This window comes from Athene cunicularia, assembly GCF_003259725.1.
Source record: "Athene cunicularia isolate RWA chromosome 2 unlocalized genomic scaffold, athCun1 chr2_part1, whole genome shotgun sequence".
NCBI lineage: Eukaryota > Metazoa > Chordata > Aves > Strigiformes > Strigidae > Athene > Athene cunicularia.
In genome coordinates, this window is record NW_020799095.1 from 33,720,267 (window position 1) to 33,733,471 (window position 13,205).

Sequence of the window (13,205 nt, forward strand, 5' to 3'; positions counted from 1 at the left end):
ATTTGTTCACTAAGCGTTGTCTGCTTTTCATATAATATAGAAAAAAACCCCAAGTTTTTAAAAAAATGTGTAATTGCGGCTACCACAATAGCTAGCTCATAAGGATAAAGTCTTCCATTGATTAATAACACAAGAACAGCATAGGCAATGGGCAATACTACCCCCCACTAATGTATATTAACCTTGACCTTTAGGTGCTTCCCCACAGCAATGAAAGGCTAGTTCTATACCCCTACCCAATCAATCCTTTGTTTCTCAACTGAGACAGCTAATAAAGGTGTCAAATATGGTGGAGGTTTTGTAATTAGAACACCTGTTCATGATGAACGGGATAGAGACCAGCTTGTCATTTTACACAAGTCCCCAAACAACCACAATTTGGCAAAAATAAATAAATAAATAAATTAATGACTCTGGCCCCCATAGTATTTTAACCAAAGATCTAGAGCAGAAGTGAACGTGAGTCCCGTATAAATGGTTTGAGTTTTCACATTTGCTGGAAAACATGGATTTTCAATATGATCTCTACCAGAACACATAAAAATGACTATAAATAACTTCTAAAATATTTCAACATTTAAGTTTTTGCTACAGAGCTGATATGTCATGCTTCAGTAACACATAGAAAAAAGTACAGTGGTCAAATGCCTCATTAGTTTACAGATTGACACCCCCAGATGATGCTTTTATCAGAATCTTATTATAAAGTAATGACAGCATTTTAATGCTGCTATATATTGATATTAGGCTAAATGAAAATGAAATAGCATCGTATTCTGCAGTTTAAAATCCAATGTACTTATTCTAACATGATAAAGAAATTATTTTATTATGTTACTATATGTATAACTCTGAAGCCATCCTTGATATATGTGTCAGAATTTGTTTCTGTTGTCTGCTTCTGGGAAGAAAAAAATTATGTTCAGCTGGCTATTTGCATCCACTTCACATTTTTTAATCCAGAACACCAACTTGCTTTATTGAAAACTGTATACAGTTATTTGGACAGCAGAATGCCATTTTAAAGAATCTATGAAATCTGTCTAATTTTGATGTGTCCAAGCAGTGGGAAATGTAGGCAGTCACCTCAATAATGTACATTATGCACAAATTGAAAAATTGCACACAAACAAAGAAACAGCAGTGCCATCTACTGGACAGAAAAAAAATATTCTGTGCTATACAACTACAGAACAAACGTTTTACTTCAGCCTCTGCCTATTTTTTCGCATTTAAAGTATAATCAATTATTTTTGCTTTTCATGTATTTAGGATAAGCTAATCACGTTAAATATAAGTATGATATTAGTAAGAAGTAACACACAGAAATAAGATCTCAAGTGTACCACTTAGTCAAACATTAATTTGACCAGCTTTTTTCTTCAGTATTGTCGTAGCACAAATGCCATTTCTAATAGCTGTCTTCATAAATCTGGCAGTGTCTGAATTCTGGATACCTAATGGAGTTACCACTAAAGAAAAACATGTGCTCTGAAATTTAGAGCTTTGTACTGGACATGAAAACTAATTAACAGCCTCAATAATATTTGTCTTAAATTGTTTATTTTAAGTGCAAAATTTATAGCATTCAGTTAGTTTGGTCTGGGGCAAGAAGAAAAGGGATCTTTTTTGTTCAGCTGTACTAAAGGCTGCAGGAAATTGTGGTACATGACAGACTTATGATCTGGCAGAATGTTTCTCCTGGGGTTTATAATTAGGGCTATGTTGCATATTTCTAAGTATTATATCTGGATTTGAGATAGTAAAGTAGCATCCCTAAAATTGCAGAGTTATCAAGCTTGATGTTATTTAATTTTCTAATTCTTTAATTCTTCACAGGAATCAGTGGACCTATTTACATTAGCAAAATTATGTCCATATAGGCAGTTACAGGCAGTATCAAAGCATTAGAATGTATGATTTCTCAAATGTATCAAGATTTCCAAGATCTGGGAGTAGATTGGGGATAGGAAGGTAGGTTGAGAACTCATTAGTTATGGGCAGTGCCCAGTGAGGAGAAAGTGAGTTGTTCCCTTGGCTTCAGTGGGTGTTGTGTCTATTTCTAAGTGAAATTCATATACTGATCTAATGACCCAAAATACATTCTCAGTCCATTTCATGTGGATAATGCTCACCTGTAGTAAGAGTCTCTCACCTTCTTAAATGGAAGTTTTCAGTCTCCACAGCAAATTTTTATTGTTTTTAAGACAGGTATGGCTGTCAAGGGATTAATTTAAAGAATGTCCAGTTTTCTTACATTTCAAATTTTGTTATTATCTAAGGAAGTAATGATTATTACCGATATGTAGTGATATCACTAGGCAGTAATCTTCCCTATTAGAAAACGGGAAACTTAATCATAGCGTTTCTCTTTCTGTAGATGGATTCTAATTTGCATAAATGGATCAATATTGAAGTGTCGGTATTACGTTAAGATAATACATTTGCATGAATATATGCATTAATTTATGAGAACAGGAACAAAAATTTCTAGTACATGAGAGCTACACTTAAGAACAGAAATAGGTAATAATACATTGCATAGGTTTGGTCTTTTTTATGGTTTAATAGTTCTTTATAACGTAAGTTTATGTTTCTGAAGAAGGGAATCAACAATAGAATGCCACTAGCTGCATTGTGTAAAGGTAGTGTGTTTTAATACTGACCCCTAGTGACAGAATTGTATTTTTGAGCTACTGTGCTGCAAGGTAAAGGGATTTTGCTGGGTTTTGTCGTTTGTGGTGTTTATTTACAGTGGCACCCATTGTGCTGAGCCCTATGCAAATACAAGCAGTTAACTCATGCCATGAACAGATTCTTGTTTTGTCTTTCTTGTATGGTATATCCATGGTGTGATGGATACTTTATGAAGAAGAAAGACGTGGTCATTACCTAAGAGCTCACAAGCTTTTCCTTACAAGTTACATATTGACTTCCATTGAAAACTGCAAAATGTTCTAGTGAATTTCTTCACTGGCAGAAAAGCTGAATCAAGGCCTAATGTTGGCATGTCATTCAGAAATGAGCTCCCACTATGACTTTAACATCACATCAGATGACTGATGCACAACCCATGGACAGTACCCTAAATCATGCCCTGCTGGCAGATGCAAAATGTTTCGCTCAGCCAGTTGTTGGGTTCTCTCTTAGATTTGTGAAGGTGTGGCTATATGGAAAAGTCCTTCTGTGGACTCAGACACTGCAACTGCATTTTGTTCCCAGTACAGCTCTTATTTCACAAAAAATGTTGTTACACATCTTCCTGTTTGTTTTTAAGCTCTGTTGCCTACCAGGGGTTATACTGAAGACAGAGACCAATATAGAGCATTCATCTCTATCCAACACAAATCTCACGTCATAGCACCCTAAAGTGCATGAGAACCTAAGTATATTGAAAACAGTTTCAGACAGAAAACAGAGCACTTCTAAACTGGGATAGTGGTAACTATATAGAAGTTCGACACCTTAAGATATAGCAAAATCGTTTAGGCTGTTTGTACTCTCCTACCTTCAAAGCCTTGCTGTATGATCACTATTTATCTTAGCTGTTGAAGGCTGGAATTTCACTCAGAGCATGTGTGTCGTCACCTGTAACTTCCCATGGTAGATCTCTGTGGGATCAGGTTAAACCTTTTTCTTCCTGGATGGAGACTCCTAAGCCTGGGAGAGAAACTGTGCTTTATATAATGGCATAAGTGCAATGATTTCATTATACTTTTTATGAATTAAAAGTGGCAAGGGCTATTTTACATTTGAGTAACTTTCAAACAAATGTATTGGTGCATTTACACACACGTTTTCTTTGTAGCATATTTCTCAATTAATGCAAATTGTTTAAGTATATGTTTTAACATACTGTAGTATAATGTGAAGTTACTTATTTCAAGTGTGTTTAAGGGAATTGAAGGTTTATGGTTGATCATGCAAACTTAATTCTGTCCTGCTGTGAATTTAACCTGTGCACTGACTGTGGCACATTTTCTAATTGGACTGTCATACACACAAGGGGGTAAAAACAAGCTTTCACAAGGAACTTTAAACCTTTTGTCTTGAAACCTCAGTAATTTTCTCTTAACATGGTAGTATATGTGTACTTTCTTAGAGATTTAATTTTAAAAGAAGAAAACTAAAAGTGTAAGTTTCTCCACTCTGAATCGTTATAAAAGCTTGAGCCTTTAGCAAGGCAGAACAGATTGCTGCCGTTTGAGGTAAAATTCACAGCTGTCCAGAAAAGACTTATCCAGAAGTGAAAGATGGGGTCAAGTTTCACAATCTGAATACTATGTGTAGAGGGACTGACTTGGCACAGCTTTTCTGTCCTTCCTCAGCTTGTGCTTCCGAAGACAGAGAAGAGCCAGTCTCCTCAGTCTCTCTGTTCAGACGTTGTGGTGACCCAGCTTTGGCTTTCTCTTTCTTTCCTTACACCTCCATGAAGGCTGCTCCGGCAGTTACTGAATGTTCCCTGTTCTTTTGCTTTTGTAACAATGTAGATAACAGACTCTCATCATTTGTGCTGTGTTACTGGTTTTTGCATGCGCTACATCTTGGATCAGAAAAAAGAGAGGGAGGATAGTGTCTTTTTCATGAGCTTATCCTGGCTGAAGCTATGTGGGATCTTTAAGGGGGAAGAGGGTTTCTATTGCTGAATTTCAAGACATTGGTGTAATAGTGGAAATGTCAGAGATTCTTAATAAAAGTTGCAAATAATATTATGATTGAAAGGCTCAGATATCATGAATAGATAGTTCATTACCAATGCCACTGTAATATTTTAAATTAGGTATACTACAGTTTTAGAACTGAGATCTATGTAACTTTGTCAGATGAGTTCAATGACAGACATTAGAAGATCTCTGTGTATTGCTAAATGAGTCAGGTATTACAGTCTCTGCTAACCCAGACAATTTAAGGTTTTTTTGCTTCCAGACCATGAGGTTTATTGAGTTTTGGGGTTGTTGATGTTTTAACAAGATACTTGTCATTAAAAACCAGGAATAGAGGGTTCAGTTCCTGAAATGAAAAATTAATATGGTTTGTTGATATCAATATTTTTATTGTAGCATAAAGAGGTCCCAAATTGTAGATCAGAGTCTCTTGTTGCTAGTCCCTTACTCAGAATAAACATACTGACATTAATTTCCCTTGTATAGTGAAGAAAACGGAAGTAATATTAGCCTTTAAATAAAATACGAGTGACTATATACAACAGTCAATTGCTTTTGAAAATAATTAAAACACAAAGTGAAATTTTTGGTAAATGCAGAAGACATTTATTAGATGTGATTATTCTGATGGTATAACAAGGCAAATGAAGAATACTAATATATTTAAGGGATAAAAAGGAAGATATTTCTTGATGTTTTTCAAACTTCTAGTTATGATATTCTTTCTCAGTCAGAAATTGCATAATAGAGCTGGATCAAAAGTGCCCTGTGTGAAAAAGAAGTCATGCGATTTAACACAGATAGAGTTGATTTTAAGAAATGTGTGTGTAATTAGATGCATAATTCTTATGCATAATTTACATGTAATTATGTATGAAAATGAGATATGCACAGGCACAAATGGCTAGCTAAGCACCTCACACACAATCACAGTAATTTTGCACAGAAATTAAACATGCAGTTGCAAATACATTTGGAAAATGAAGTCCGTAAGGAGTCCAGTGGCCTTTGTGAGGAGGAAAAATTTGAATTTTTTCTAAGCAGAAATTGTGTTCAATCCTCAGTCAAAAGGGGGGGGGGGGAAGTAAACAACATAGAAGTGAATAAAAATATAATTTAATATAAACCAGTTTATGTTCAGTTGTGGTAGAAGAAGCAAAACCAAACATACTTCACCATTTTCATGAAGTGTCAATCTCACTAGTGTAAATTAAGCACAATCCAGAGTAAACAGTGGGGTGAAGCTGCACCACTGCTCTTCCCCTCTGTCTCCCCTTCATGAGAGGGTGCTTCAGTTAAGGGTTTGGGGCCCAGTATTGGTGGTTTCTGTCAGCTCTTTGACCACCAATAGTTGCTTTCTCCATTAGGCTAGACCTTCAGGAGGAAAAGCTAGCTGGACCGTTCCCTATGCACTAAGTAAATAACCAGTTATCTTTCTTGCCATGGCTAGGAGCCTTGGTCGGGGACCAGAGCTATTATGCTTGATATGTGATGCCAACAGAGAGGTGGTTCTTGCCCCAGGGAGCTTATAGTCCTAAAATTATAAGAAAAAAACCCACAGAGTTTTGGTCCAATTTTTACTGATGATTGTTTTCACAACACTTTACTAATGTCTGAGCTTTCCTATTGTACCTCAGACAACTAAAGTAACAAAATATTAAGTTCGGTGAAATTCATATGCATCTCCAAAGTAACTGTTTAAAAAAAGTTTGTACTGTGAAACTTGGTAATGATTTTATCGTCAACTTTTAATTTATTTTTGCAGTAAAACCAGTAAACATTTGTTTTTCTCAGATTCTCAGCATTTATTCTTTGAGCCTTGAGTGATCTTTTAGAGAATTTTCAAGAAAATCTCTTAACTTGTTACAATGTATATTTAAAATTAATATTAAATATTAAATATTAAATATTTATTTTCTGGCCTTTTAATGTCTGCTTTTCCAATGACACTTGAGAAAAATATTTTGGCTATTCTTGGATACAGTAATTTGAATTAAATTGTAATCAGAATTTTACTGTTTCACTACAGGGCATGGGTAAGGTCATTAGCGTACTTGAACCGTGTATACCCTGGTTAAGGTAAATGCCTAATCCTGTTAGGTTAGGCACTCTAATGATCATAACCATGTGCTTATAAATCATAACATTTGAATTATTTTACCTTTAATTTGAGCTTTTTAATTTCTACACCTATCTTGTCTGGTTTTTCTTGTTTGCTTGTGATTTAGTCAGCTAGCTTTCACTTTTCAAAAAAACATGGTGATGCAAATGCAACATCCTTTTTTTGCCCCTTGTCATTACCTTCTTTCTTTTTCCCTAATCTTTTCTCTCCATGATTAGGGAAGTTGATGTATTTTGAATTTTTACACAATGTGGAGGAAAAGAGCTGTGGATTTATATAATTTACTCCTTTTCCACATCAAAAACTGTATACTTTTTTTCAGCTAAACCAAGGCTCCCTTCTTCCTTGAGGATGTAGTCCTGTAGTAGGAGCACTTGATAAAGTGCATCATCTTAGCAGGATGTGTCTGAAGTAGAGTGTGTTCTGGAGGCAAGGAGAGAGGCTGGTGCTGATCTACATTAAGCAGAGACAGTGCTTCTTCCTCTGACTTTTCTTCCCTTGTAATAAAACACTACACAGTGCATATCCCTGCCCAAGATGGAAGGGAACAAGGTCCGCCATACTTGGATCTTAATGTTGAAGTATTTCAGCCTCTTAAAAATTTAAGCATATTCATACTTTCAGTTCTCTTCTGAGGTCAGGCACTGCCGTCTCTTTAGCAGCTGGGGCTCCACGGCCCAGAGTGACAGTGCAATTTCTGTGTTCTCCAGAGGGTAGGAGTGAGTTGAACTATGGATTCCCCATTCTTCCTTCTTCCCTCATAACCTCTTCTTGTATGCATCTCTGTTACCAGGACACAGCGTTGCCCTCGGGTGTTCATGCCTTCTTAAAATCTTATTCTCAAAGGTATTGGTTACCTTCAGCTCTCATTACCTGTTGTTGTCACTTCTAACATGAATTCTTTTTGCCTTGTGATCCATTGTGTTACTTGATTAAACTATACTCATGAAACTGTGATTCAGAATGAATCTGTGTGGAAGTAGAATGCAGAATTGAAATAAATATGTATGATCTTCTAAATCAGTGGTTCTCAACCTTTTTGAAGTTGAGTGGCACTTGAGAAAATTGGCTGTGCTCTGTACCTCGCTGAGGTCAGCTCTGAACATACAAGGAGCTGTCACCTTGCTCTTTTGTTAAGTACTTGTGTACTTGCTGGTTTTATGGAAATTATAGTAAATTTGCTTATAATGTGATTGGCTACGTCACTCAGTTTCATGTATCATCCTGGAATCAATCTGTTAGGGACTATACATTTATTAGGATTTCCTATGGTAGAATACATGTGTTATTGGGTGAAATCTAGAAATAGTATGTCCTATACGTAGTGCAGAAGTATTGGATATAATTTCCCTGTGAGTTGCAGTGATGCATTTCATGAGTAGTGGATCCATAAATCCTGGAATTTCTGTGTATCCATTTTACAGGGAAAACTCTTTGATTTTGGGTAGGTTTTTTTCCCAGATAAGGCATGTATGTATATACTGTGTAATGCTGTAAATCTGATAGCTTATGGATGTGCCTTACTCCATGGCTGTGTGCATCTGTGGTGAGTCTCTACCACACTTTGTCAGCAGGTACATCATGTCATTGTTACATGTGCTATGAATGTGATGTTTTCCAGTAAAGCTGTGATACATATGGTGTATAGCTCATCCTGACATGTGCAATCAACATGTCCAGGATTTCTTCATATACAACAACCTGGATAGAGCTACAGCACACCTGAAGCTGGAAATCTGGATAAAATTTTCATGGGGAAGAGAAGACAGTATTAACCAGAGAACCTAGGAATAGTGGCCTTACCTAAGTAAAAAAAAAAAACAAACATCCCAAACCAAAACCAAACATAAAACCCCCAAACAAAAACCAAAACAAAAAAACCCAAACCCGAACAAAATGTTTTGAGCTCTTCTTTATCTGGTCAAGGAGGGAAGGGGAGGGAAGACGCCCAGATAAGGGGAAATCCAACTAATTGAAGACAGTCTGAGCAGTGCAGTGCAGGACATCTGAAAACATGGGATTCAGTTCTGAATAGAGACTGAAGTACTTGCTTTAAAGTTTCTGGTGCTCCAGGAGGATTAATTAGCCAACACCAGAGTGGCCCTATACTTTATGCTGCACCCAAGCTAATAACCCTACCCACCTTCAGTCCCTGGATTGCTGCCTTTTCTCTGGTTTTCTGAACTGGGAACTACTGCTTGCCTGCCAGCCTTCCTTATGCCCATGCTCCAGCACTACCTGAGAGCTGCCATTGCCTAGTAGCTGAGGCAGAGATCAGGCTAATAAACCCTCTTATCCTCTATGGATTCATTCCAGCTATGCTCAGGAGTATCTGCAACCCCCTCTCTGAAAATCTGGTTTGGAGATACTTGCACTAAGAGGAGTTCCCAGTAAGATCTACATCATGTTGCCCATGTGGTGGGTTTATATGGCATAGGTTGGCATGTATTCTGCTTTCTATCTTGTTTGTGTAGAGCACGACTATCAGCATTCCTAAGGTTTCTTGTTTTTATCAATGCCTTGACAGTCTTTGATAGCATAGCTGTTTCTTGTATATGTAATACTTCTAAGCTTGTGTTTATTTTGTAACTGTGAAAATTAACAAAAGTTTAGTTAGATTTTGGTAAGATGCTGTTACAGTAAAAGTAAGATTTTTGCATCCAGATTTCTCTTATTAATGTGTTGACAGAAATTTAGCAGAACTTATAAAAAATGTACACTCTTCTGTTGTTGAAGGGCTTAGATATGCTTGTATAGAGGTGGTAGAGTTTGTATAGACAAAATGCACTAAAAGAGAGTATAAAAAGCAGTTGCAAGGAAAATTCAAATTGCCATCTGCACATTTCCATTGCTAACAATATTGCCAACTTTTGTTTAACAAACAGATGAGCCCAATGTAAAATTACTAAGAGCAGATAGTAAATTGGACATATGCCTCAAATCATTTGATCAGATTTTATATACAAACTCAGAACGAAGACAATTCAAATTTTATAGTGTACTGGCTTATAATAACATTGGAAAAAATACCACTGAAACAAAACTAACATGATATAGGCAAAGAAATAAGTTCTTGTCGTTTAGTAGAAAGCAAGGTCAACAAAAATCTTAAGTTATGGACTATCTTATGGCATTTGAAGAATGTAAACTACATTTGTATCAGTAGTTCCATTTGCCTATGGCAAAGAAACAAAAGAATACATAATCAAGTGGTAACCCAGAAACATGCCTTTTCAGATTATTTAGAGCATGATAGTTTCCCCTCAGCCAGGCCAGGTTCTCTCTTCAGGATCTGCATCAGTTGTAGTCAGGAGTTTACCATCATCGTAAACCATGTCACCAGATGCTTTCAAATATATTCTTTACCCAAGACATTCAATATGAAGTTGACTGGGTTTTTTTTTCTTTTAAAAGGCACTGTCCTGATGGGTGCTGGAAGCAGAATAGAAGTGGTAACATGAAGTGCTCATAGGCCAGTTTCTTCTGCTGTGACTAAGATGCAGGCCCATGTGACTCTTAGTTTTGCAACACATCAGATTTAAGTCATTTGCAAATGTGTCTAAAAGTGCAGCTGCCTACACCTTCTGCTCTCTCCTACCTGTAGCACTTCTTCAACTGTTTTTTTCTTTGGCTGTCCTCTAACCTACATCTATGAAACGATCCTTCAAATAGCCGAACAATCTTCCCCAATTTTATCTGCAAACAAGTTGTTTTGCAGGTCTAGCTCAGAACTTGGCCACACCCACATTTGTGGGTGACATGGGCTGACATGGGCAGCACCCTTCAGCCACAGCTGCAATATCTGGGAGCAGAAGGAATATTTAAGCTGGATCTGCTACTGATAGACTAGTTGATGTGGAACTGTGATGAAGTCTCAGCCAGTCCTGAACTCTGTGCTGCTGTGTCTGCTGTACTTCTGCCATCTAAATCAGCTTGTATAAAGCCAGCTCAGTAATTTCTGTATTGCACTGAACTGCACCATGTCCACCTACTCCTGTAAGAACGGCAGAAACTTGGTGTATTATGTTTGTGTCACCTTGGTATCTGATCACAGAAATTTACAGACAGCACAAAGAACAACAATGTGATATTCTGTGCACTATAATCCTCCTCAGAAGTAGTGCTAGAATGATTATGGGGAGAAGTGATAAGAGTCTGCAGAGGCATTTGCCTGGAACTAAAGATACAAAAATTCTGCATCTTTGAAAATACGCAAGATTTAATTCACTTGTTTGAAATTTCATAAAGAATCCATGTCTTGAAGATGAAAGAATCTAGAAATTTGTGACTTGGTTTGTCTGCTTAGGTTGTGCCTCTTGTACTTCACATCACAAGTCATATACATAAATGACATCTATAAATATATATATATTAAAAAAATGTAATACTAATTTAATTTTTAAAAATGTAATACTAATTTAATTGGTAAATACAGCACATAAGAAGAAAAAATGGTCCTAAAATAACAAAGATTTTTTTTCTCCTTCATTTTGTTAGTGCTGTTGCTGAGGCTGAAGGAATTGAGCCATTAGTAAATACCTTGAATTCTCAGAGAGATGGAGCCATTGCTAATGCTGCCACAGTGCTAACAAATCTGGCCATGCAACAGCCATTCCGTGTAAATATCCAAAGGTGTGGTATTATGAGTGTGCTTGAAGAACCATTGCGCTCGACCAACAGCCAAGTACAAAGCAAAGCAGCATTTGCTGTGGCTACCTTTGGTTGTGATGCTGATGCAAGAACTGAGGTAAAACTACTTTTTGAGGTTGTGATGATTTGTAACATTTCTGTATCTTGAGGCTGGCATTATGTAAAATCTTTGTATTTTGTTGTCCAAAAAGTCTGGGGGCTTCTAGATTGTAACTAATCTTTCACTTTCATCATAGGCTTGTTCAGCTGACTTTAGCTCAGTTTGTCATGAGAACTTGGAAAGGGTTTTCTTTAATTTGTATTTTTACTGCTGTATTCACTTGCACCAAATTAATGTTTTATACAGCTTTCCAGTGGCTTCAGTGAGCTTTAACCAGAGCTATACCTTAATCACCATGTTTATGAGCATTAGACATTAAAGGTTTTTTTCAGTTGCAGCTGTCAGCTGACCTTTGAAGATGAGAATTTCTGTCCTCTGTATGCTCTCTCAGTGTTGTTCTGTTGCCACTTTCAAGGCCTGAACAGCAATATCTGACCTTGATTAATAAGATACTGGATGTGCGTGGAGTAAATGTAATTCAGAGAAAACTCAAAATATAATTAATCCCTTGATCAATGGCATCCAGCAAGTTGAACATTTTGCTGTTGATCAATGGTCATACTATTTTCTTTTCATAAATAAGGATGATGCTATGTGCATTCATAGATCATAAGCTGGGGTTTTCTCATGGGTCAAGGCTGTTAATTAGGACATGAATAAGGGACATAGATAATTATTCTACCTCTTTCAGCGTCCTTAAAATGTCTTTCTCTTCAAAAATCCAAATGAGCAATATTTCCTCCAGCATGTATAGGAAAGATACTGTAGCACACAAGAGAATAGGATGTTAATAAGATTGTCATACACACAATACAATACAAATTCAAATATATTGTGATGTAAATTAGTTGCTAGGAGGCAAGAGAACACAGAAAAAGCTGTGTAACTCTCTGTGGCAGTCTTGGGTTGCATAGTCTCTTCAGTTTCCACACCGCAATCTAATAACTGTAAAGCAAGGCAGAGCCAGAAGGGATCTGTGCCTTGTACCACTGTGAAGCTTGCTGCGGCTCCAGCCTATGCAGCGTTCACAGCAACACAGAATCCCCATAAATGGCCTTTCTACCAGCCCAGCATAGCTTGTCTACAAGGCTTGAATATTTCAGAAGGTGAATTTCACCGGCTGTTCTTGCTGGGATAGATGAAATATGTAAGTGGCAATGTCTTCATTTTGTTATAGTTGAGAAATGCAGGTGGACTGGGACCACTCGTTGAATTACTGCGTTCTAAGAATGAAGAAGTCAGAAGAAATGCCTGTTGGGCTGTTATGGTCTGTGCAAGCGATGAACTAACTGCCTTTGAACTATGCAGGCTAGGGTGAGTAGAAATTGTATTAAGTAACAGAGGGAAGATTCTGGTGTGAGAACTCTATTATATAAAGTCAATCTTTATTTATTTATAGCAGAATAGCAAAATGAAGCTATAATTTTTGGTAAGCAGAAGCTACTTTTGCACCACAGATGTTACAGATGCAACGGTATTGATTTTAAGTAACAAAAGTCTTAAGAAAAAAATGTAAGCCTGAAGAGAGGAATGTCTGGAATTATAAAAGCATTTATTGTTTCTGTGAATGAATTAAGCTTTATATTGAAGATGTATTTGTATCAGTCAAAATTAGGGACTACAGTGCTCCATACATATGAAACCGAAATAAAGGTTTCAGGCTAAGTTC

At 36.8% G+C, this 13,205-nt stretch overlaps 1 protein-coding gene across 1 annotated transcript in view; it reads left to right on the forward strand.

Moving 5' to 3' along the window:
* The window catches only part of ARMC3 (armadillo repeat containing 3), a 55,467-nt gene that overhangs the window by 26,893 nt on the left and 15,369 nt on the right, over positions 1-13,205 (forward strand). Inside the window, exons 11-12 of the mRNA XM_026843520.1 lie at positions 11,284-11,533; positions 12,714-12,850. Of these exons, the coding sequence (XP_026699321.1) occupies positions 11,284-11,533; positions 12,714-12,850 (387 nt within the window). The remainder of the gene's footprint in view (positions 1-11,283; positions 11,534-12,713; positions 12,851-13,205) is intronic.